Below are 26591 nucleotides of genomic sequence, written 5' to 3'. Positions count from 1 at the left end.
TGGGCAAAATGATATGCTAGCCCCTCCATTTTTTTTTTCATTTTTTTTAATGAGGCTAAGGCTCGCTCTTGGGCTGGCAATATGGATTGGTCAGAAGTAACGTACATAGACCCTACATACTTGTAAGTACCTTAGGTGTTTCAAAAAACATTTCCCACTTTTGATCATTGATAGTCCAAAAACTATTCATCCGATAAATTTGTCATTGATATGAGTAATAGCTGAATAGTGTACAATTTTGTTGAAGGTAATTTGGATGTGAAAGCATGAATCAGTTTCATTAAATCTAAGATTGATTTTGAAGTAAGGTTTCAGATTTTGGTCAAATTTTAACCCTCTGTACAAAAATGAACTTTGCACAGGAACCAATGATGTGTATGTGAGTGTGTGCTGACAATGGCCCTGAACAATGGACATGCCTGAACCACCTGTTGACTCGGCGTCAGTCTCGCGCTCCCAGGCACATGAATGCTTAATCAATAATTCATGTTGATTGCCCTGGGCACTGCTAGTCTGAATTCATGCACGATAAAGGGTAAAATGCATGCACATGGAAAAAGTAAGCACATGCTTCCATCATGTGCTCGCAAACACCACATTTCATTCCAGCTGGCAATCATTTTCAAATTTTGCTTCACATATCACTAAATCTGGGATATAAATAAGCGTAAATGATCTAAAGTTTTTCATTTTAATACAACTGTTTACTAATATTCTGACAAATTTGTCGATTTTTCGATAAAAGAGATCATTTTTGGTAAAGAGTTCAGCAGCATTTTTCATTGGGGCGATTTGTTTCACAGTTGTGAGTAGATTTATTTAAGGCTCCGTATACACAAGTGTATACTCTAACTGATTTTCTTTGCTTCCTGTCACCTTGTTTACGACAGAACAGAAGGTATTCATTGGAATTTCGTTTTTCAGAAGTAGGGAGAGCACTGTCGCCACTCAACGACAGTATCGGCAGGCGTTTCACTTTACACAGATACTGCCAGAGGCTGAATAAAGACTAGTTGTGATAGTGGAATTTCTCATGAATAAATAATAAAGCATTGAAACCCTGGCCATTGTTTAGGACCATTGTCAGGGTGTTAACCACACACTCCCATACACAACCATTGACCCCTGTGCAAAGTGAAGTTTTGTACAGAGGGTTGAAAATAGAGCAAAATCTGGAACCTAACTGTGAAATTAATCGTGGATTTCATGAAACTGATTTATGCTTTCATATTTAAACCACCTTCAACAAAATTGTACACTATTCAGCTATCACTAATATCAATGACAGTGTTATCTGATGTATAGTTTATGAATTATTAAGAATCAAAAGTGGGAAATTTTTTTGAAACACCTAGTATATAGCACACGTACATGCAAACGTGTATAAGTGCTCTGTATCGTACGGATGTACAGTACGGTCGATAAATAGTAAACACTGTAGAATACTAATAGATATGTATAAAATCAGTGCTGCCAGAACCAGGGGTGCGAATTGATTTTGTGTGTGTGTGTGTGTGTGTGTGTGTGTGTGTGTGTGTGTCCCTGGTGCAAAATACCAACAACAAAAAAGTAGAAAAGAGTAATTATTTAGCGTCCGGCGTTGAGGTCGCTCGCAGACTGATATTTTTTTTTTTTTTTTTAAGGATCTGAAGGGGGGTGCGTTCGCACCCAACGCACCCCCCCTGGTGACGCCCATGTGAAACGTATATATAGCGCCTTGAGTATCTTTTTTAGGTAGAAATGTGCGCTTTATAAGAGTCTCACTATTATTATTACATGTCGTATTGCGTGACACTGATTCTCTTCAGAAGCTTGGGGTCACCAGTTAAAGTCAGGTTAAAATGCTAAAATTACTCTTGTTAATGCTGAAAATTCGCTATTTTCTCAACACTGGGATCTGAATATGGGTGAAGTCCGACAAGGTCAAAGGTCAAGATGTCTATGAAATAAGCACCATACAGTATTGTGGTGTGCTTTCCACAGATTTGAGCAATGACAACCAGACTCACACCACAGGTCAAGTTTAAATGTAGGTGTAGTCCAATAAGTTCAAAGGTCAACATTATATGGTTAATGAACTTTAACTGATGAGCACTTTACTCATGGCATTGTAATGTACTGTCAACAACATTCTACAGCTGTGAGCTATGACAATTGAATTCACAAAACCTACATTACTGAAGGATGCTGGTCATGTTTGAATATCAGTGAGTTCTGACAGTGTCAAAGGTCAAAATGTCAATGAACTTTCCCTGATAAGCACCACTGTGTGTTCTCAATTTTTCACAGCTTTGAGCTATGACCACAAAACTCACACCAGAGGTAAATGTGTACATCACCTAAACATGCCAGTCAAGTTCAAAAATTGGTGACATGGTCAAAGGTTAAAAGGTCAATTAATTAGCTTACATTGAAACACACTGTAATCACAAATTGTCATATCCAGGGAAGACATCGCTTTACGTTTACCTTGCGTGAAGATGACACATTCCTCCGACTTGTTACTGACATACAATAAACATTGTACAGTATGTTAATGGTAGTATCATTCCTTGTGCTTTTTGAAAGAATTAAGTTTATTGTTCTTTCATTATTCTATAAAAATGAAAGTATGTTGAATTACTTTTATGTAATGTTCTCTGACTCTATCATTGTTCTGCAGTGATGTCAAGAACTCTTTTAGTCTTCTTATCCAGCGATAGGGGCACTGAAACTTTAACAATTCATAACATTTTTAACAGATTGCCCGATTTTCCTTAAACTGTAATGATGTGTTCTATTGCTGCATGCACTCAAGCCACATGTATATTAGCATAGTTTTATTAAAGTATTACAATACAAGAATGCAATGTAATACAATTAATATTTGATACACTCTTCTCATGAGGCTCAGAGTGCATACAAAGTTATAGAAATGGCACATTATGAATGCAAGAATTACGAATAGTAAATGAATGAATGAATTCAGAATGATAAATGAAAAACATTACCATCATTATGTGGATATGTCCTGGAATGTTAGTTTACTTGAGATCCAGTGTTGTATTAAAGTATATATTCATTCACATCTATGACTTGGTCTTTTTGATTTTCTTAACTCATTAGCTGAGCTGCTGCTATCAGGGCCACCAACACTGATTTCACTGGCTGCTGGAGTTCCTAATGTGGATCTTTTCCCATTTGAAGAGGCCACAGTCACCCTCAAGTGAGTCACAATAGAAATTACATACCATGAAATTCTTTCTTATAAATTATGGCAATTCTTGGATAGATGGTGGAGTGCTTTATATTGTCAGCGGTCATACGAACCATATGCAATTTTCGCTTATCCCATTGAGGATGGGTTGATTTGGCTAAAACACGCATTTCCCGTGGACACCTGCCCAAGTATACTTGGGACTTGTCCTCAACGGGTTAAGGATGATATTTCGAGATAATCACGTTTGAAGTTTACCCATTTTTTTTTCAATCATGATTGTCGAGATTGTCCAATTTTCCTCAAACTTCAATGATGTGTTCTATATGATAATAGTAATAGTAGTAATAATAATAATAATAATAATAATAATAATAATGATAATAATAATGATAATAATAATAATGATAATAATAATAATAATAATAATAATAATAATAATAGTGATATATAATTATAACAGTAATAACAATGATAATAATAATGATATATAATTATAACAATAATAATAATGATAATAATAATAATGATATATAATCATAACAATAATAATAATGATGATAATGATAATAATGATAATAATAATAATGATAATATCGATTAGGTCATATTTATCCAGGGAAATCTCTTCTGTGCTGCCACTGCTCTACCAGATTGCCCTGCAATTATTATTACCCTAGCATTGCCAGGTACCCATATATATGCACCTGGGTTGAGAGGGGCATAATACTCTAGTGGGTGAAAAAATCTGATCTTGTCCAAGCATGTAAGCACAGGGCTGGAATCGAACTCGGGTCCTCCGATAGGAAGTTGAGAGTCTTATCCACTATGCCACAGTGATGGCCCCATGATGATGCATAAACTCAATCCACATGCATGTTGGGGGAACCTCCCCTTTAATTTGTTTTCTATGACTTGTTCACCAGTCTCATCACAACCGCTTGAAGATGTCTGAGAGGAGAAACCATAAGATGCCATGCTTTGTGAAGAAGACAAAGAGAACTGTGTCAATGGCTTCCTTTCGTGCAGACACAGTGAAACTCTAGGACATTATATGAGTTGATTCCCTTTTATGACATCCTGCGGCCCAGCATCCCGTAAAAGCAATAGTTTTTCTTTCAAAGTGGAGTAATACCCAAATATGTATATCATGTATGGATTGAGTAAATACAGCAATATTTATATCTGGACACGATCAGTCCAGTTTGAGAAAAACTGGGCAATTCGTTCAGAAGTTATAATGAGTTTTTAAAATTTTGGTGCTGCCATCTCTGGATGAGAAGACTACAACAGCATTTGTGATGTCACAAATGGAAAATGATAAAAAGAGAGCATAAAGGAGTTTTAATATATACGTGTATTTCTTTCTTTTCCTCTAGCATAATGAAGAATGGTTTGACTTACCTCTTTCAAAAATAGGGATTTATATTACTGTTTACATTTGTCATCAAGAAGAGGGAAGATATGTTATTTCCATGAAAAATTGAATTTTGTTGAATTCTATTTGTGTTTTCTTTAAATCATTGTCCATGTGTGATGTCATAAGCTAATGTTGTTGTGTCTTATCCAGGGATGGTGGCACCAAAACTTTAAGATTACAACTATCAATCATCATTGGTGCTGTATGTCTGCATGGGATTCATTCCCCTTTAGTCTGGTATGTTCTGTTTGTGATTAAAGAGCGTCAAGTGTCAAATAAACGACAGCAGCTTATTATATTCGCCTTCATGTTTTGGTCAGAAGTAACTGTTGTTTTTTTTTTTTCAACAAACATTGTTCTTCACAATTAAAAAAATATGATAAGCCCTTACTGATCCAGATTTTAAAACAAGGTGTACATCCACATATTTGGCTGTTATGTTATTGGTGTGCCATTGATTTGTACTCTGGTTCATCTAACATATTACATTTGTATGTGTCATATTCAATTCAACATATACCTTGTTTTGAGTAAGATGCACAACAATTAATCACAACATAGTTGCAACGTTCTTAGCAAGCCTCACTTATTTTTTTTGTATAAATATTCTATATTATTGTCATGAAGTATGACCCTTGGTCCATGTCATACTACAGCATTAACAATATTGTTTCAGAAATGTTTGCCATGAAGCAATCTAGGAAACAGTCTGAAAGCTCAAAATGAAAGAAAAATTACAGATGCACGAGTACCGGTAGTTATTTCCATTTCCTCGATTCTCACTTCCTGACAAACACCACCTTTACCTCACCCCTCTGCACAGGAACAAACATACCCACATGTCCGAATGAAACCACCCAGGGCATTTAGCAGAAAATCATATTCATGCTCCAGATCTTCCTTAAAACTGCTAGAGGTACACTCTAGGTAGACTGTGTAGTGTTTGTGTCAGGTTTGCATCATTGTGACACACTCTGTCACAATGACAAGTCCACCTTCATAGACATGTGATTTGAGTGAATGCTACAATATTAGTAGAACACATCAGTGAAAGTTTGGGGAAAATCAGACAATCCATTCAAAATGTATGAATTTTCAATTGTGCAGTCACTGCTAGATACGTAAGAAGACTACTATAGTGTATAATATATATGATGTCACATGCGTAGAACGATAAGGAAAATATGATAAAAGAGACTTTCACAAAATTTTACTTTTGATAAAAAATACACAATTTCCTCTACTTGTCACTGACATGTGTCAGGGGTAATATTATCCCCCTTACCTTCTGAAAAAGGGAAGACAAGTGTTCTTTTATTATGCAAGAAAAGTGAAAATATGTTGAATTTTCTTTATTTATTGTCTTTATATTGTTGTACGCATGTGACATCACAAGCTGTATAGCAGTCTTGTTATCCAGCAGTGACTAAGCAGAAACTTCAAAAATGCATAACTCTTGCACGGATTGTCTGATTTTCCTCATAAAACTCTCACTGATGTGTTCTGCTGATATTGCTGCATTCACCCAATCCACATGTCTATGAAGGTGGACTTTGAATCAGTTGTATTTTTGTCTCATTTCTTGAACACACTATAGTCATACCAGTGTGGCTCCCATTCCATCGCTGTCATTTCTACAACCTGATGGACTCCCCTCACTATAAGGATTCCCTTCTTCTCTCCCCATTCTCTTTTATTCTACTCCCTCCCCCTCATCAAGGACAGATCAACAAGAAACTCATGCACAGTGACTACTCAACCATACCTTTAAAATCTACTTGTAAAGGTATCCATTGCATAGCTGATACACTGCAAGAGGTATTGAATTCAGTTGTAAGCTGGTCTGTTCTGTTATGTCTTGACTTCACAGAGATGGAACTGTGTTGGCACTGTCCCCGCAAGAGATGCAAAGAGCTCAGCAGTATGGCATCACACAGGGGTAAGCTCACTTGGAGTGAAACCTAGTGATTAACCCTAACCAGGCCGGGCTTTTTTGGGTGTTCTGTGGCCTGGGAGGAGTTGATTCAACCCCCCCTCCCCCTATGAGATCTCTGCCGTCAAATGCGCAATTGCCATGAAATTTGGCACGTGCATTACCTGTGGCGTAATCTACCAAGCTATACAAAAAGAAATGGAAATTTTTATCATAATAATTAATTATGCTAATATATGCATAAAATCACACATTTTGCTTTAAATCAAAAATTAAAGCTCCCAGAATCCTAATTTTTGGTGAAATTTTTTTTTTTGCCTTCCCAACAATGTACTTAAAAAAAAATTGGTATCAAAATAATTTCTTATGTATTGTATTGTTTTATGAATTTCTTATGTATTTCTTTGTTTTTTTACTTTTGTTTTATCGTTTTTTTCCGCAAAATTTATGATGGAACCTATTTCAAGTATAATTATGCTAAAATTCATTAGTTTCAGCCTATGAAAATGAAAAATAATCATATCTTCGCCAGTATATATTGTGTGTTGTGTAGACGCCCTCTAGAGGCGACTGTATTGTAACCATGTTTCAGCCTGGATCTCCAATAAAGTGGAGTGTTCTTAATTTCGCATCCTAAATCCGATGTGTTATGTTTGTCTGTTTTACGGTAATGGCGTGGTGGCAGCGCTCGGATCGTTTTCCACCCATCAACCAAGGCTTGCAGGCCACATATGGCCGACACATCAACAGTTAGATACAGTAGCTGTCGTGATTTTTGCGATTTGAACTGGCTGTTCATCACCTCCATCAGCGTTAGCGACACACAGGTAACGCTTTGATAGCCCCACGTATACATACGATACGATGGCGCGGTCAGCTGCGGATGCGCCCGCACAATGGCGCTTATGTCGGGACGAGACTCCCGAGTCCTTCCTAGCGTGGAAGAGTAGTCTCATGAGCACACTTCGTGCATACCCGGAATTCTCTCCATTCCTAGCGGAGGGAGTTTCTTGGAAAAGGAAGTCGAAGGCAAATCGTTTGCGCGGTTTCGTCGATGATTCCTCTGACTTGTCTGGCGGCAAGACAGCCGCGCAGAAAGTTCAATTGCTAGAATTGATGCTAGGTCAAATTTCAGCTTTCTGCCCAATCATTTCTCGAGGTTCGATTGTCAATAATTCAACTTCCCTGGCAGACATTTGGCACCTGGTTTGCATCCACTATGGGTTTGATAGACAGGTAGTTGATCATGACATACCGGTACGTAACTGTGATTTTGTTGATGGTGAATCTGTTGCCAGTGATGATGAACCAGTTAATGATGTTGGGCCATTAGAGGATTATAATGATAGTGAACTGAGAATCATTGATGAGTCTGAATACGAGATTGGGCCCAGAGCAAATAAAGAAAGCAATCATGATTGGTTGAATGTGAGAAGTGTAGATAATGGGATAAGTTATGCCAGATCTAGTCACAATTTGGATGAGTCACAAAGTGAACTGACTAGCAGTACCAGTTGGGATATGTCTGTTGGACGTGTTGTACGTGTAGCTCTACCCATTGGTTGCACAGGATCTAGATCTGTTGCAGACTGTGATCATGATCATACCGCTGTTCCCCCTTATGGTCTAGGCCAACATTGCACGTACACTGACAAGAGGTTGGTAGTAGATAAAGTCGAGCTCCCTGATGACATTCCCAATATTCCTGGTGATCATAAGCATGTGGAGAGTGTGTCAGTGTTAGATGAGGGTATTCTCGGATATTCTCATGGTCTTGAACTCGCTCTTGGATGCGACTGCCCTTGTCACATGTTGGCACATGTTGGTTTGTCAGAAATCAGTAATGTTGAGTTTACTGCCAATGTTGACAACTGTTTTTGTTGTGTTGGGCCAGTAGAGAAGGGTGAAACTGTCAAAGAAGCGGAGTTTTGTGGTAGCGTCCCTGTATTGCAGGCTCAGTTCTCTTCTTCTTGTGTCGATGAGTCCCAGTGTTCTGTAATGCTGCACTCTAGGCGTACACACACTCAGCATTCACACTCACGCAACATGCACGCTGTATTTGGTAGCGAACATCACGATTTCGCCATCACGCAGAACACCGGTCCAGCCAATGCCTTGAGCACTCATCATCCGGATCTGTACGTGGACCAGCCATTTCCACGTCAGCCATCACCGCTCGATAGTCCACCCCCCACACTAGATCTGGGTGCTACTCACGAGCACGTTACGGCAGACGGCCAGCTCTATCCGTGTGTTGATGCTCCTCAGCCCTACACAGACCAGGTCCAGCTCATTGCTGTTCCTGATCATCCTTGTTTCTGGGATACACGTCCACAACATCTCTGGTGCAAAGCAGCGCAGTCGTTCCTTGATGACGCGCACATCTTCATATACCAGCCAACCAGTCCCGTCCACCCCACCCCCATTATGGTCGATGTCGAGGGAACTCAACTTCAGCTTGATATGAATCAGGCTCCTCCAGGCCGCCCTCCTGACACCCCCGCTGATGGGACCCACCTTCAGCTCGATGTGAATCGGGCCCCTACAAACTGTCCTGATTACCCTGCTGATGGGACCCACCTTCGGCTCGATGTGAATTGGTCTCCTCTAGGCCGCCCTCCTGACACCCCCGCTGATGGGACCCACCTTCAGCTCGATGTGAATCGGGCCCCTACAAACTGTCCTGATTACCCTGCTGATGGGACCCACCTTCGGCTCGATGTGAATTGGTCTCCTCTAGGCCGCCCTCCTGACACCCCCGCTGATGGGACCCACCTTCAGCTCGATGTGAATCGGGCCCCTACAAACTGTCCTGATTACCATGCTGATGGGACCCACCTTCGGCCCGATGTGAATCGGTCTCCTCTAGGCCGCCCTCCTGACACCCCCACTGATGGGACCCACCTTCAGCTCGATGTGAATCGGGCTCCTACAAACCCTCCTCCTGATACCCCTGCTGATGGGACCCACCTTCAGCTTGATGTGACTCGGGCTCCTTCAGACCGCCCTCTTGATATTCCTGCTGATGGGACCCTCCGTCAGCTCGATGTGAATCGGGCTCCTACAAACCCTCCTCCTGATACCCCTGCTGATGGGACCCACCTTCAGCTCGATGTGAATCGGGCTCCTTCAGGCTGCCCTCCTGATACCCCTGCTGATGGGACCCACCCTCAGCTCGATGTGAATCGGGCTCCTACAGGCCGCCCTCCCGATACCCTCGGCTGCCAGCAGACAAGCGGTTCTTACTCCACCCCTCCCGTTCCTGACACCATTGCGACCCATTCTCCAGGCCGCCCCCCTGATGTCCTTGACTATCACCCTGCCTGTGGTGCTACAAAGTGTACCTTTGTTGCTGTCAAGGGTAGCTGTTGTGGAACCTACCTCTTGTGTGACAACATGTCATCTCCTCCAGTTCGTCCTCCGGACATTCTGCAAAATGACATCACCACCACTGCAGCACTAGGGTTGCTGTTACTGTATCTTTGCATACCAATGAAGATGCCTGAGATCATCTGCACTATCTTGCCACAATATCTCCTAAGTGTCTCAGTGCTAACTCAATCCATGTTTGCTGCCTTGCACTGATCATCGTACAGCATGTTTTTGGCACTGGACTGTTAAAACATGTTTTAGTTGCAGGCTTTGCCTGTTTGCTTTGAAATGTTAACGCATTTATCAGAAACGATGATGTATTTTTGCATATTTTTGATAGTTATGGTAGCCTGCCGGCTGTTTTGTATGTTGATTCATCTCTTCATACCACTTTTGACTGAGCAGACAAATTGCTTGTTTAATACACATGCATTTGGTACTCGGATTTATATATTATGTGTATGTAGGTTCTACATATTTACCAATCATTTCCTGTTTGTACTGAGTGTTGGTAAAGTATGACTTTATCATTTGTGCAGGTTGTCGGAATTTTTGTGTGTACTTTGTTTTATTGTCTCTTACGCTCATACTCGTACACTTGAAAAGAACTTTCTGCGAATTTGTTGATGGTTTGTTTAGAATATTACAGCACTACTGTAATGTTGTTAATGGGATTTTTTTTTTCTCCATTGGGAGGTATTTTATTGACCACTGTATTTTTGAAGGCTTTAGTGATATAAGTATTTTGGTGTACTCTTATCGTTTATGTACATGTTGTATGCTGTGATGATACAGTTTTGACTAGTTTTATGTCTGTGGTTATTTTTTCCAATTCACAGTCCTGAATAGTTCAGGGGAAGGGATATGGAACGTGGTAAAAGAAGGGAAGAGCGTATAGCTAACAATGCAGTTATACAGTGTACTTGTTTTATGGGGGCAAATATGTATAGAAGTTCGGGTAGTGAAAGAACAGAGGAGGTAAGGGAAGTAGTGTGTGTGGATAGGACCAATGAAGATATTATGACAGAGGAATAAAGAGAAGTTATGATGTGTATACAGAAGCTACAGTGTTTTGATAGGACAGAAGATTATAGAGAAGTTATGTTGTATTGAGGGAAAGAATGATGTTATGATTTAATGGATAGTATACAGTAATTGACTACTGTCATAGGACAAAAGAATGTCAGATGTGGTGAGGTACAATGTAATGACAGGACAGAGTAATGTACAGAAATTTCAGTGTAATGAAAGAAAATGCTGAAAGTTGTATGGATGAGAAGAAGGGAGATAATTTCATGAGTTATTCACAGTTTTTTGATGCATTCTGAATATGTTAAAGTGTAGCATGCAGCACTTACAATACCCTAAGTGTATGTTGTATTATATTTGGAGATATACAATGGTTCGGTGAATGTAGGGTTTTTTTATTTAGGGGTTCCAGTTTGGGCTTACTGGATTGATAAAAACAGTTCGCATACTATCCCCTCTTTTTTCATGGAATACAGTGTTAGATGTTGTGTGATGGTACATGTGTATTGTGATGTTAGCGCTACACTCGTACTACGGTCAATCCTTGTTTTTTTGGTTTGGTTGGCTAATCACATAAATTGTTAGAAGATAGTAGATATTGGATGCATACAAGTACTGCTTGAGCTATTTTTGAACGTGTATGTATAGTATGTATGGCAGTACACCTGTAGTTCAGAATATAGTACAAGTACCTCACAAGTTTTTTAGTATTTTTATAGTTTATACAATAGGCCTGTATATACGTGAAAGGTAAAAGATGACATATTAAAGAAAGTTTGGTGAAGTAAAAGGCTGCTTTGATGCCAACATCATACACGTGTTATTTTACACGTCTTATGTGAGGTTGTGGAACACGTGACATCATATTTATTGTTAGTTATTTTTAATAGAAAGTTCTGTCTCAAAAGCAACACATGTTTGCACTACGTACAGTACATATTGCTTTTAGTTTGTTGGAGTACGGTACAAAGTGTCCCCATACTTGTGATACATTATTCTGCACTACGTACAGTACATATTGCTTTTAGTTTGTTGGAGTACAAAGTGTTCCCATATGTATTCATTATTCATGGTATGCACATGTTTGCACCATTCCCAAGAGAGGAAGGAAAAACAGAAAGAAAGAAAGTAGTCACGCCAGTATATATTGTGTGTTGTGTAGACGCCCTCTAGAGGCGACTGTATTGTAACCATGTTTCAGCCTGGATCTCCAATAAAGTGGAGTGTTCTTAATTTCGCATCCTAAATCCGATGTGTTATGTTTGTCTGTTTTACGGTAATGGCGCTTTATGAATAAGAAGAGAGAACTCCATCTGCATAGACTTTATACACCAAATCACGTTTTTGAGCCATTTTCGTTCTGACAGGCATGTATAAAACGTCATGCAGCGTCGCAACGATATTCGTGATTTTTGCAAAAATGGTGTCAAAAGATGCGCGAGACTTGAAAGTAAAAAGTCAGCGAATGGCGTGGTCAAAAAATTTCGCGCGGCGGAGTAGTCGCGAAAAATGTCGAGGGGGAGGTGATTCAACCCCCCCCCCGGCCTTTTTAAAAGGATTAAACCTTATTCAAATTCATGAATTTCTTCCGTCGAGATGTTTTCATTGCAACTGATTGACAAATTGCCCTACATCGACGTAAATAAGCACTGAATTGATCAGTGTTTTAGTAGTGGCCATGATAAAAAATCATGGGTGTACATACTCGAGCAGGATTCGAACCTACGACCTCCTGATCACCGGACAGGCGTCATCTCCACTAGACCACCGTTCTAATCCTTATAGCATGCAGCGGGTACTGCTTTGTTAAAACATTGATCAATTCAGTGCTTATTTACGTCGATGTAGGGCAATTTGTCAATCAGTTGCAAGGATTAAACCTTTCGTTAGGAACCAAAGGGAGAGCCCCTTTTTGTCATCTCCTAGACATTTCTGAAAATGATCTTCTGAGAACTGATAATGAATTCTCATGATGTATAAGATTCCAACATACACTGAAAGTGTCTCTTTCTAATGAAACTTACCCCCTCGTAAATCACTTGCGGTATTCCATGCAGACACTGAAAGAGTAAGAAAAACTGTCATCAAATACGGCTGTTGCTTTAATCACTTTGCCTTCGTGCAAGTAAGACAGGCCAGGGCATGGAGATGGCTACTATATCCATGACCAATAATATGAAAAGAGATACAGGGTGTTTCGTTTTCATGTTAATTGACAAGGTAACAACCATAATTGATGAGGCACGATACATCACATACACTTACTGAAGACGTTAATGTGTGTCTCACATATACTAGTACGAAGCATGCCTATGTAATTATTTTGTTCCCCTGAATTCAAGAGTTGTATGATTGATCATATCATGTCTTTGTTGTCTGGATGACCCACTTCTGTGTTTTTTTCCACATCTCTGACCCATAAATGACCCTTGACCTCCTCTCTGACCCAGTGACCTCTTGCTCCACTCTGACCCACATGACCTCTTGCTCATACATGTATGTGTCCCATTTTAAGACTGCTGGCTGTCTCTGACACAATGACCTTTAAGTGCTTTTCTTTATCCTAGTTTGACCTCTGGCTCCTTTCTTACCCATTATGACCTTTGGCTTCTCTGATCAATATGAACTTTGACTCTTCTCTGACCCACATGACATCTGACTCCTATCTGACCCATTTACCTTCTGGCACCTCTTTGACCCCTATACCCTCTGGCTCCCCTCCTACATTTACTGTATCCATGTGACATTTCTCTCTGACCCATATGATCTCTGGCACCTGCAGTAAATGACCCATATGACCCTTTACTCCTCTGACCAATATGATCTTTGACTCTTCTCTAACCCACATGAGCTCCTCTTTGACTCATTATCCCTCTAGAGACAACCCTGGCTCCTCTTTGGCCCAGTGATCTCTGCCTTCCATCTCACTTGTACACCATATGTCTCCTCTCTGACCCATATGAGCTTTGACTCTTCTCTGACCCATTTATCCTCTGGCTTCACTTTGACACCTATGATTTCTGGCTCCCCTCTCACCCATATGACATGTCTCTCCTCTCTAACCAACATGACCTCTGCCATCTGTCTGCTATATGTGATCTTTCGATGCTCTCAGACCAATGCGACCTTAATCTCCTTTCTGACCATCATGAAGTTTGACACCTCTTCCATGTACTGTCTGACCTTTGACTTTTCTATGACTCACAAGACTTTTGGTTCTCTTTGATTTGCATTTTTACGTTTTCTTCTTCTCTGACCCTCCAGCTTTGCAGAGCTAAGAGACTGGTTACTGGAGCTCCAACGCCACCTTCATAGCCCCCCAACTCAAGAGCGTACGGATGGAAGTCGTCTCCACATGGTGATCACACCGGGTAGCCAACATGGTCTCAGCATGGTACCATCCCTACACCTTTTTCTAACTGTTAAATCAGGTTCACAGATTTATTACCATTTCGTACAAGGTTTGATTTTATGATGAATCAAATCTGTAAGAGTCTTCACTCCTGTCTTCTCAGTGGAAATGACATCACTATATTCTATACCAACACATGTGCTGTAATGAAACATCCTCAAACTCAAATAGTAATGGCAACTAGCAAATCTGAATATATCGAAGATAGATGAAGAATGATCGCATATTTTGTTCTTACTAGAAAAGACATGTTTATTTCACATTGTGCCGAGAGTATAATATCAAGTTTTTCACTATGTCCCTGCATCTTTTCTCTTTCTTCCTGTAAGGCTTGTGAGGCACTCATTACTCGGGGTGATAAAGTCTTGGCTGGAATCCCCATGTACTCAGGAGCAATAGCAATTGTGAGTTCCTCATCTTCAAGTATGTGCATGTGTGTGTGTGTGTGTGTTTGTGCGTCAGTCTACAATGTGTATGTATATCCTTGTGTGCATTATGCATGTTTTTATGGTAATGGTATGCCTTTGTTGGTTATTTTGAGTTGCTGTGTTTCTTTGCCTAGGGGTGTTTTTATTTGGGTACCGTAGCAACAGTATCACTCTCGACATGGTCATTTTCCTTTTCCTGGGATCGGTTATAAAATTCATATTTATGTAATTTTTTTCCCATCTAGACTAGTGGGATAGCAGTCGGTGATTAGATGCAGACAATATTATGATAGTGGAACATTTTGTTCTTCCAATCTTTGAATCAAATGTTTTAATGTAGGTCCTATAGTCTTTCATGGGAAGGTCTTTCCTCTAAACAAATGGCAGACTAAATGAAAGGGTGATGATGTCTGTGGTGCAGTTGATAGAGTGATTTTTAAAAGGTTTTGGGAGTGCCTAAATTTACTTCAGCTTCAGCAGTGTTTTCCCCAGCAAGTTGTAGAGATGTGTTCTTAAATATACTTGAAACAACTACATGTATGCATAATGTAGCATAACGTCGCTGGGGTGACAAGACCTCTTATCTCAAAAATGACAAATGTTCAGGAGAGCAAAAAAACATGGCGGCCAAAGTACTGTAGTGAATGGGAAAGCCTTTCCTTTGACATGTCATGGTGGCTTCATTTTTGGAGTAAGACAGTTGGGATTTGGCCAAGACATCACTTGACCCATTATTTGACCATTAAGCCAAAAAAATTGTTTTTTGACATTTTTGAGATACGAGGTCTTGTCACCCCATCGACGATAAGTATATGCATGATGCCTTTGGTATTTAATAACATGTCTACTGTTCAAACCTGAGGATTTAAAATGCTAGTTCAGGGAGGTTAAAAGTACTAGGTGTGATAGGATTTCAAGTCATTCAAATGGAACAAGCTGTAGTTTTTAGTGCTTTATGTGGCCTTTTTAGAACCACTCATCCTCTGTACGTGATATTTTACTTTTTTTAAAAGAATTTAGACAGTTGTTAACACAGATGATATGAAAGTGAAAGTAAGCATCAAAGCAGAAATTTGTGTGCAGGTATTTCAGAGTGCATTTTCAGTTCTGTCTATTTGACAATATCAAATTTTACCCACAAATGAGTTTGCCGAGTATGTGATGATTTGGTGAATATCACTGCCTGAAGGCTTTTGCTTTCAGGCGCTAAAGATAGAACTTTGTCCTGATGAAGAACACAAGTGTTTAGTCTTTAGTCATGAAGATTTTTATGCCGTAGTGCATGACAATAAATGATCTGAATTACAATAAATTGACTATCTACCTCCATGTGGTCAAACCTGCTTCCACTGCCAACCTGTTTTACAATCCTCACCAACATCACTTTAATATAACTTGCCTCACTCTCCAGCATTTGTGACCCTGCATCACAAAACCCACAAAAAGTTGCCAGATATGGATTTTTAGTTCAGGGCATATTCTGAAAGAGCAGACTCAAAGCTTTAAAATGATGTATAACTCAACTCAAATGGACTCCCCTAACCTATCTAGATACTGGGAAGAAAGCACACACTCTGGAAAAGTGTGAAGTGAGAAAAGAGCCTCTGAAGTACAGGGTCTAGCTGTGCTAGCTGTGTGATGAAAGGGACAAAACACAGGATGTAAACCACCTGAGCAACAACAGTGAAGGGATTATCAGATAAAGCTGAAATTGGGCATGCTCTATTAACACATTCTGTCCATGATTACTGCCAACTTTCAAAGCAGTAGCATTATCCATTCAAAAGTCATTAGACTTGAGAGTGAAGAGTGTGCAAAGGATTTCAAGAAATGAAAAGGGGCCTTTCAGACATACCTGATCATTCTACTAACCCCCAAAATAGTTGTAGAAAACCTGCTGAAAACACACTTGCTATTCATGTTATGATCCCAAACTAAAGAATGATGTAGAAGAAGGATAGCTCTTTCAGAAAATATAAAAAACTCAACATTGACTCGGTTAACCCATTTCACCATTTTTGAATCCTCATGTAAAGTCAAGGGCTGTGACTTTTTGTTAATTTTGTGATACAAGGTCTCATTTTGAAAGTGCCGTAATTAGGACCAGGTTTAAAGAGTCCAAAGAAGCTGTCAGTTGGTATGGTTGTTTTCTGTAGTTCTCTCTACAGACAAGCAGAACAGTACATCATTTGATTGTATGTGTTTTTGTTCATTTTGATTTGTTCTTTTCTGTTCTAACTTTGTTTTCACTTTATTGAGGCAAATCTTGTGTTTCTGTTTCGATGGACTTTCAAAATAAGTTTGTCCTGACACGATGAGAGGGAGGGAGTTGCGTGTTTGCGTGATGAGAAAATTGTATTCGTGTAAGTTGTTGAACAATCCACTTTCTGTTTTCATATGAGTGTCTGTAGGCCCTGTATTTATAAATAGATTTCATTTATCTTCGCATACATCAATACCTTTTTATGCCTCCGCCACGTAGTGGTGCCGGAGGCATTATGTTTTCGGGTTGTCCGTCCGTCCGTCCGTACGTCCGTACGTCCGTACGTACGTCCGTCCGCTTTCGTTTACGCGATAACTTGAGTAGTATTTACTGGAATTTTACCAAACTTGGTCCAAGTATGAAGTATGATGGGGCAATGATTTGATTAGATTTTAGGTGAAATCGGCTAAAGGTCAAAGGTCAAAGGTCAAGGTCAAATCATGAAATTTATCCGTTTACGCGATAACTCAAGACTGTATGGAGCAAATTTCACCAAACTTTGTTGGAGGATGATGTATGATGGGACAATTACTTGATTAGTTTTTCAGTGAAATCGGACAGGTCAAAGGTCAAAGATCAAGGTCAAATCCTAAAATTTATCTGTTTAATTACGTGATAACTCAAAACTGGATGAAGCAGCTTTCACCAAACTTGGTCCAAGGATGATGTATGATGGGACAATTAGTTGAGTAGATTTTAGTGACATTGACAAGAGGTCAAAGGTCAAAAGGTCAAGGTCAAATGCTAAAAATGTTGCTATTTCCCCCATATCTATGCAATGCCTGCAGTTGTTTTCTTGAAACTTAGTGTAGACATGTACTACTGCATAAAGATTCTCCAGAGAGAGTTTCATGTCATAAGGTCAAAGGTCAAAAGGTCAAAGGTTAGGTGAAAATGTTGCAATATCACTTTTCTCACAAATGGTTCAATGTATCTTCATTGAACTTGGTACATATGCATGTACTGACTGGCAGGGATTATCTAGGGAATTTAGGGGTCATGGGTCAATAGTCAGGGGTCAAAGGTCAAGGTCAACTTCTCAAAATGTTACTATTTCCCTCATATACGCCTGTACTAGTATATGCAATGATTGCATTATTAGTTTTAAAATTTAATATATGTACATGTATTACTTAATGGAGATTCTCTTGGAAATTTCCAGCCAGAAGGTCAAAGGTCAAAGGTTAGGTTTAAATGAAAAAAATATATGTATATTTTGTACTGGTAATTACACTCTCTCTTCATATTTTGAAAATTATACTCAATGCATAAACTTATAATAAGGTCGGTCAGAAGTCAAGTAAAAATTTCCAATTCCCCAAATATGTGTACCTGCACTCTTTGATAGACAATTAAAGCAAACCCAGTTCATGGAAAGTGAACATTCAAGATATTTCTGATAAACCTGTTATTTCGATATTTTGCCAGTTATGTGAAACTGTCATCACACATTGTGAAGACATTGTACTACCGGTATACACCTATTGGGAGAATCATGCATTATGGCGGAGGCATCAGTCGCCGTAGCGACATTTCTAGTTTATCGTCTACTTTCAGGCTTAGGGGAATAATGATTATTGTATTGAATAGTCATAGGGAACACCAGGAATTCATTTTAGTGCCCAGTATCAAACTGGAAAGACTTTAAACGGCAGAAAACTACTATGAATTCTAGATGGCTGTGTATGTCTCCTTCTGACCACCTTCTTCAGGCAAGATCAGATGCATTCTTTCAAAAATGATTTACTGGAGGTGCTTTGGTCCTGGTTACAAGGTAGCCTCTTCAGTACAGTGCACTTCCGTTATAGCGAAATTCCGGTTACAACAAAGTGAAAAAGTCGGACCACAACATTATCCACTCTGTGTGTTTTTATTGTTTATTTGTTTGGTTATAACAAAATTTGGATATAACGAAAGAAAACTTCCAGTCCCCGTGGACTTCGTCATTATGGGAGTCCACTGTATAACCTCTGTTCTCCCTGTGGGTCATAGCATTATCATCAGGCCTACATATGTAGGCCTACCCCAGCATTGCCAGTTGGTCAATTGGATGTCAGTGGAGAGTACATTTAGTCCATTTAGTCCATTTAGTCCCTTTGAGTGTCTAGAGCCTTAACCACTGAACCACATTGCTTTTCACATCAATAAACCACCTTGTGTCATATGTTATTACCCCCTCCATACAGATGGAGCCCCTTGGAGCCGAGGTTCTACCAGTGAGGGTTGATGGAGAGGGCCTGGACCCGGACCACATGGAGCAGATCTTGTCTCAATGGGACCCAGAGGAGGCCAGGAAAGGAGGGTGAGACTGTAGCAAGTTAACCCTTTGAGTGCTGGCTGGCACTGAAAACCCCATAGCGTTGTACACACTGTCCAAAGTACCTGGTACAGAAGGGGTTAATTTAGGGATATCAAGGATGAGGTTCTTAACCCGTTGAGGACGGGCTGATTTTAATCCAACACACATTTCCCATAGACCCTTACCCGAGTATACTCGGGACTCGCCCTCAACGGGGTAATATCTCCAGTCTGCCATGTCCTTTATCACCTTTTTAAACTATGGTACATGTGTGATATGATTATGATAAGAGTGTACTGTGTGAAAGAAATGTGGCAATAAAAATTGTAGAATACTTGTCAACTTTAGGTTACAAAAATGCCCATTAAAACTAGAATTGATATATGTACTTGGAAAATGTGAATAGTGCTTCTGGGAAATCAAGTCTGCGTAATTTCTTCTTTGCCTGTAATGGCCAACAGAATAGTTTGCTTTTCTAAGAAAGTGTATTTCAAAGTGAAAATGCTCATCAGTAAAAGCCAGCTCTTTCATTTTGCTGAAGTACTTTTGACAGCATGTTGAGAAGTGTGTACTCTCCTACATCATAAGAAACAAAATGGGAACAGAACTATTAATTCTTTAAGAGCATTTGATTCTTGGAAACTTAAACAACTTTTGAGAAGCATGTTTCCATCGTAGTGCAAGCCAAACATGGCTTTATCCCACTTGAAAGGATATTCCAGACGATTAAATGTATATACGTGCCATATAGTGAGTCTAATTGGGACTTCCTGACAATTCAGCAAGTTGTTTAATTCGTGATTGTGGAGTACGGTACTGAATGGAAAAGTGTATATGTGTACATCACACTCATGGTGGGATCAGAGTCAATATTTTTGCACGTTTTAAATTTGTGAATAGCAACCAACTTGCAAAATTCATGAAAATGAAAACTTTGCAAAATATTTTGTATATGAATAAAGTACAGCTGTACCATGTGTAGATTTGTGGAATATATTGTGGTCCTTGAGCATAGAAACCAATACTCTGAAAAACCCAAAACGTAAAACACTGCACAAAGTTGATGATTTAGCAGGGCCATATCTATTCTAAAAATGTAGCAATGTAATTCAATTACAATACCACTTGCCTAACAACTTCACCTGTGTAGACTTTATGCGTGCTTTCTTCTTTTGTTCTGCTTCCTTGAGCATGGAATCATGCCTTCTTATGTGAAGCTGCCATGTCATTATCCTCATTTATTGTGATTTGTTATGAATTTTGAGAACGTTTTCTTTCCTCATTCCAATCACTATAAATTCTGAAAGTCTGTACCCAGTATAACCAGTTTATAGAATGATGTTTTATGCAAAAGTCTCAAAATCATGAAGATGTCTCCTTTAACCCGTTGAAGACTAGTCCCGAGAATACTCTGGCAGGTGTCTATGGGAAATGTGTTGTTACTGTATACGCTATAATTTTCGCAAATTGCCGCTGTCACACATTTTCGCAAGTGGTTAAATTCGCGATTGGGGGACCAGAGAAAATATGAAGTGGCAAAGAAAGTGTGAATTTTCAACTTACTAGCAAATAAGAATGATATACTAGTTATACACTGCATGAAAAAAAACTTAATACCAAACTCTGCGAACTGGTAAGTTAGAATTCAACATTTTGGAAGTGGTTAAGTCCATCGCGCTAGATTTCTGATGAGTGGTCCCCTTGCGATAATGGATTGGCTCTCTACAGTATTCGTAAGTAGACGTGGACGTGCGTAAACAAGCTTAGCTAGTATGGTCTGTTCGGTAAGCCGTGACATGGTACACTACAGTATACTAGTACTGAAATGTTCGTATCATCAAGGCAAGGGATTCATTTTGGAAGGTAATATTTTCGCGTGTTGTTAATTTCGCGAATAGCTCCCGAATCGCGAAATTCGCGAATGGACTTGGTAGGATGTCAGACCAAAGATCCTTCACACGACATAAGATGGTCAAGTCTTAGTCTAAAAGTGAAATGCTGTGCTTGGGATTGTGGGATTTTTAAGAAGTGTGCCGCTAGTGTTGAGTGGGGAAAGTTCTCACGTGAGCTGTACTTTCCCGATATGTTTGTGTAGGACCAAGACAGGCTAAGACAAGAATGAAGGATTTTTTCGTAAAGAATCATGAGTAAATCTAAGAATTGGTGCAGTGCATTGAACTGCATGTAATAGCTGTAATTTACGTGTACACCAAACCATCAGCAGGTTTATCATTATTTCAATTTCCAAATACTGTGCACAGTGAGTTTTCGTCTCACCTCCCTGGTCACAGCGAGCGGTAGATTCGCACACAGCTCGCTCAGCTCTGCCCGCAGGTCACCATATTCGCTTTGACTGTGCACGTCCACAAATTATTGCGAGTTGCCTTCACAAAAAAGGCTAACGCTTGTTCGACCTACACCCGCCCACCACCAGTGGGCGGCAGCCACTTCCGTTTCATCCATGTAAAATCAGAAGAGTTGATCATCTTTTATGGAGTGTAGGATCTTTTGTCAGACTATGTTATTTATTCTGTCTGCAGTTCTGATGCTCCGAGACTCCTCTACATCGTGCCTAATGGTGACAACCCGACTGGAAGCTGTGTCACCTTAGAGAGGAGAAAAAAGATCTATGAGCTGGCCAGAAAATATGACATCATCATCATGGAAGATGATGCTTACTACTTTCTGCAATTTCAAGAGGTATTTGACAAGATTATATCTATTAAAATGATTCCAAAGATCCACATGATATTGCTTATACTGGTGGGAACTGGTCCTTTGAAATTATGTCTTCCATAATTGTGTATTGGGCACTCTAGAAAAATGATTTAACAACTTAAAATTGGGGTCTTAACGTAGATATGACCTGAATATGAACCAAATGAGACTGTGTACATCAGTACCCAGGGGATGTTTGCTATTTTTTTGTAAATGAAATGTAAAAGTTACAAAGTAATAAAAGTGATGCCAGATTGTGACTGTGATAATTACAATAATGACAGAGCTGTGATGTCGCTCTGTTGGTAGGGCATCTGCTTTTCAATCCAAATGGCTCTGGTTTGATTCTTTTCGAGTCTAGCTGAGCAATGTTGTGTGTAATCATACAGCTGTACCTTCCCCTCTTGTAAGAGGAAAAAATATTCCATCCCTTGGGTAGGACATTAAATGGAGGGCCTGTGTTTGAGTTATTCACAACTCATGTACATAAAACATCCCAATTCATTTATTCATTGCAAAGAGCATGGTTTGATCCTTGTGCAGTGGTCCATGACTGTACCCACATATGAAAACAGGTGAATGATACCCACCTCTCATTGTTCGCCACAGGTGACATAGCAGTAATCAGCATCAGCCAAGTATTAACCATGCTCACTGTAAGCAGTGAGCCATAAAAGGAAAAGAAGAAGAAGGGGGGAAAAAAAAGACAATTATTACTAGAAAGCACTCGGAGAGCACAGACCTTTTCAAAGCAGCTCTTTTCCACAAACATACCCATGCTGAAAGTTGCCCTCATTTCTCACTGATAAAGAACCCTTTCTGTTGTGTCTCAGAGTTTACTGGTTCATCAGAAATGAGTTGCATGCTAGTACTGAATTGAATTGAATTGAATTGATAAGGTTTATTGTTCCTGAAATTAGCAGCCCAGAGGCTGAAATACATGTACATTCAGTTTACAGAGTACATGTACAGTGTGTACAGGTATATAGATAAAAATCACAGTGCTTCACAAATAACATTTGAAGGTGTTTACAATAAACATATTGAGAAATTATACATAAGATCATACAACTGTTAATCTAAAACAACAAAAACTTACATACATGTATACAGTCCAACAACGGAGAAAAAAACACTCAAACATGCACTCAGTGTGTAGTGTGTATGCACACCTCAAAGTCACACATCTTGAATTTGCTCATTTGTTGGCCGTATTTGCCAATGATAATCCTTAAAGAAAATATGATAAGAAAGGTATCCTGGATCCAGACAGCTATCCGGACCACGACCAAAATTTAATCTCCCGTTCTTGTGCCATTATCAATTTTTTAATATGCAGTCATATATGGAAACTATGTTTTTCCTCTGAGCACCAAAAATGTATCAAATGAAAATCAGCAAATATCTTGTATCTCATCGCCAAATGATGTGGTGACTTGATTTCAACAGCAGCCAGCAGTAGAAATAATACATCTCCCTGATTCAATAGGACGCTACCCTGTTATTCCCTCAAAACCTTACTAACAGAGAGTGAAGGCCTCTCTGGTTTGGGAAGCAGTATTGCCCAGATGCATGTTGTATCACACAATGCATCTTCATTTTATTGGAATCTCACTTATTTTCAATTGACATGTGAAACTTGGCAAACCTGATGTATTTGTGCTCTTGATGATGCTTGCTGACTTATCAACTACATAATTATTCCATGGGAAATGGGGCAAAGTGCCAATGAATGTTGACCCAAAAACCTTTTCCTGGGTTTTTTGTGCACGAGTACATTTTCCCCAATTTTGTATACATATTGTTTTATGGTTTCGTGTGAGAAAGTAACTGAAAATCTCTTTGCCTCTTTGTTCTAACAATCAGGAATCATACAGAAACTGAAAGTTCTAATTTGTGCCGCATTTGGACTGTACTTTTCAGCAAGTTTCAACTCTCTGTTTACATGTTGTGTTACAAGCGTGCGTGTGAGCATGCTAGATGGGAGAGCAGGGAATTCTTAGGACAAAGGTGAATTTCTGGGGTAAATGTCATGGAGTTTATGACAAAATACTGAACACATTCTTGGGCAAGCATCTTGAACAAATGATAAAATCTTTCTTTGGAAGGAACATATCGAGTATGAGTCTAATGCATTCATACAGGTTTGATTCATACAGTTAGGCACATTATTTTTGAAATCAATGCACACTAGCCATATTTTAGAATAGTCGTAGCTTGCTGTGTTACCATGTGATGTCAGAAAACTTTATGCCATAGTTTGAAATATCCAGCAACTGTTTCCTTCTTTTACTGCATGGAATTGCCATAATAATTCTCAGTGTCGCCATTACCTAGCTAGGTGCCGTGGGCAGAGCAGCATTTTAAAGGCATTATGGGATAGCCCAGGAGACTTGCCCAGGTTTTGGCTGCATATGCACTCAGGTCACGTTCCGTCTCTATCCAGGGGTAGTTTTTGTTGAAGATTTTTTGGCTTTCCTCCATGTGACCAGCACAAGGAAGCCTTGCAGTAGTGAACCATGACTCTAGTGACGTCAAATCAGTAAAATTTCTGAAATTTTAAATCTTTTTTTTTTTAGTTGAATTCTAAGCAAAGAAAAAAGCAGCAATAAAAGAAAAGGAAATGAAAATTGCATCAAATTCCATGGGAAATAAGACTCTAAGCACCGATGAATCCCACAGTGCATCTGTCACAGGACTTTTTAGTATGCGCATAGATTTTCCGTGCTTGTGGCGATACGAGAATCCAACTAACAATTTAAACTGAATTTCCCAGGTCTGAATGAGGGAGAAGATTGAACTCAACTTTGACACATTTAAACCTGTCTTCCTCTGTCATTCCTGGATGTTTACTATTCATCCAAAACACTATATTCACATAGTTTAAAAAGAATTGCAATTTGATATTTAAACCTCAAGTTGTAATTTTCTCATTATGCAGTTTAGAAGTGTGACCCAAAGAGGGAAAGTGATAGACTAGTCAGGAAATTCTTTAATGGGGGAAGTAGTGAGAGTGCAGACAAATAAACACATTTGTGATCCAAGTGTAATAAAGGTCACATTTTGATGGCTTACTTCATATCAAATTTATTTTTATTAGGACAGTGGCCTGTAAAGGAAAGAGGAACCTTGAGTTTAAAAAATTATGGAAGGACAGCTGAAGTTATGGGAGCTTAAAGGAAAGCATGTTATGACAGGAAAAAACATGCATGGCATATTTAAGATGTTAAGACTTTGCAAGGTTTTAATGTTGCAGTTAAACAAAAAAGAACAAATTAAAATCTTTATATTCATCAGCCCATAATATGCATTCAAAATCTTACTCTATAAGAAATCTCTATAGCTTGTCATTAGTATTTATTTCAATATTGTTATTATCATTTCATTATTATCAGAATGGTTTATTTGGTGAAAACTTGCAAAATCATAGCCCTATGGCTAAAAGATATTACTATGATGCATATTAAAATATCTTCAAATTAAACAGAACACATTGAGCTATCATACATTCATAACATCCACGTGAGAAATCTCAAATATGAATTTGTTACACAAAAAGTTACCACATATTTTACCAATGATTCAGAAGTAAGATTCACAAATACATGTACAATCATGTATATCAGACATAACCCTGGCATAGACAACTATAATGTATGTTTACCTATCATGAACCTCATTATTGGTGGAAGGAAGAGACTTCTATAGACTTCCTGTATAATTCATGTACATTGCTCACGTTTGTTTGCATTCCAGAAATGCCCAAGTTTCCTCTCTATGGATGTGGATGGGAGAGTGTTACGCTTCGATTCCATCGCTAAGATCATCTCAGCCGGGTAAGCTTCCTGGTGGGGGCGTGTCTTAGAGTGGCTGACTGTCTGCGTGTCTGTCTTTAGTGTTTCTGTCCGTCATGTCTGTCTGTCTTTCTGTGTGTGTGTGTCAAGGAATCACCATCTCTGTCAGTGTTCCAGAAATCGTTTAAGACTTTCCTTTTCAATAACTGATTGATTCATTTTGTACTTTTTTTCTTTGTCTGTTGTATTTTTTTTTTTACTTTTCTCCTACCTCCCAAGTGTAAGGGATTTGTGAAGTGCTGTGATACATGTGCACTCATTGTAAGAGCGCTATATGAATACCAATATTGTATTGTATTGGATTGTATTGTATTGTATGCGTGTGTGTGTGTGTGTGCGTGTGTGTGTGTGCGCGCGTGTGGGTGTGTGCATGTGTGTGTGTGTGTGTGTGTGGGTGTGTGTGTGTGTGTGAGTGTGTGCATTTGCGTGTGAATTTGTCTCCATGGCCACATCTGGGTTAATTTGCTTGAATGTGTTTGAATGAATGTGGGTCTTTCTTTGTGTATGTCTGTATTTCTGTCCATGAGTGTTTCTGGGTACATGTCTGTTTGTTTGTCTGTTTCAGAGTGCATGCATGTTTGTTTGTCTATCAGTTTGTTTGTGGTGTATGTGTGTGTGTTTGTGTTTGTGTTCATGGCTATATCTGGCATGGTTGTGAGTCAGTGTG

General features: G+C 39.2%; 1 protein-coding gene across 4 annotated transcripts in view; it reads left to right on the top strand.

Moving 5' to 3' along the window:
- Positions 1–26591, top strand: part of LOC139744548 (kynurenine/alpha-aminoadipate aminotransferase, mitochondrial-like) — a 122373-nt gene that overhangs the window by 81636 nt on the left and 14146 nt on the right. For all 4 annotated transcript variants that reach the window (XM_071654979.1, XM_071654980.1, XM_071654982.1 and 1 more), the window contains exons 2-8: positions 3106–3205; positions 6487–6555; positions 14215–14344; positions 14692–14766; positions 19240–19355; positions 21893–22052; positions 25827–25906. In XM_071654979.1, coding sequence (XP_071511080.1) covers positions 3106–3205; positions 6487–6555; positions 14215–14344; positions 14692–14766; positions 19240–19355; positions 21893–22052; positions 25827–25906 — 730 coding nt within the window. The remainder of the gene's footprint in view (positions 1–3105; positions 3206–6486; positions 6556–14214; positions 14345–14691; positions 14767–19239; positions 19356–21892; positions 22053–25826; positions 25907–26591) is intronic.

The sequence above is a fragment of the Diadema antillarum genome, unplaced genomic scaffold (genome assembly GCF_040938485.1).
Source record: "Diadema antillarum isolate AM-2024a unplaced genomic scaffold, OU_Dant_1.0 seq00001187_RagTag, whole genome shotgun sequence".
NCBI lineage: Eukaryota > Metazoa > Echinodermata > Echinoidea > Diadematoida > Diadematidae > Diadema > Diadema antillarum.
The sequence above is the reverse complement of the archived record's forward strand: the minus strand, read 5'-3'. Positions and strand labels throughout refer to the sequence as shown.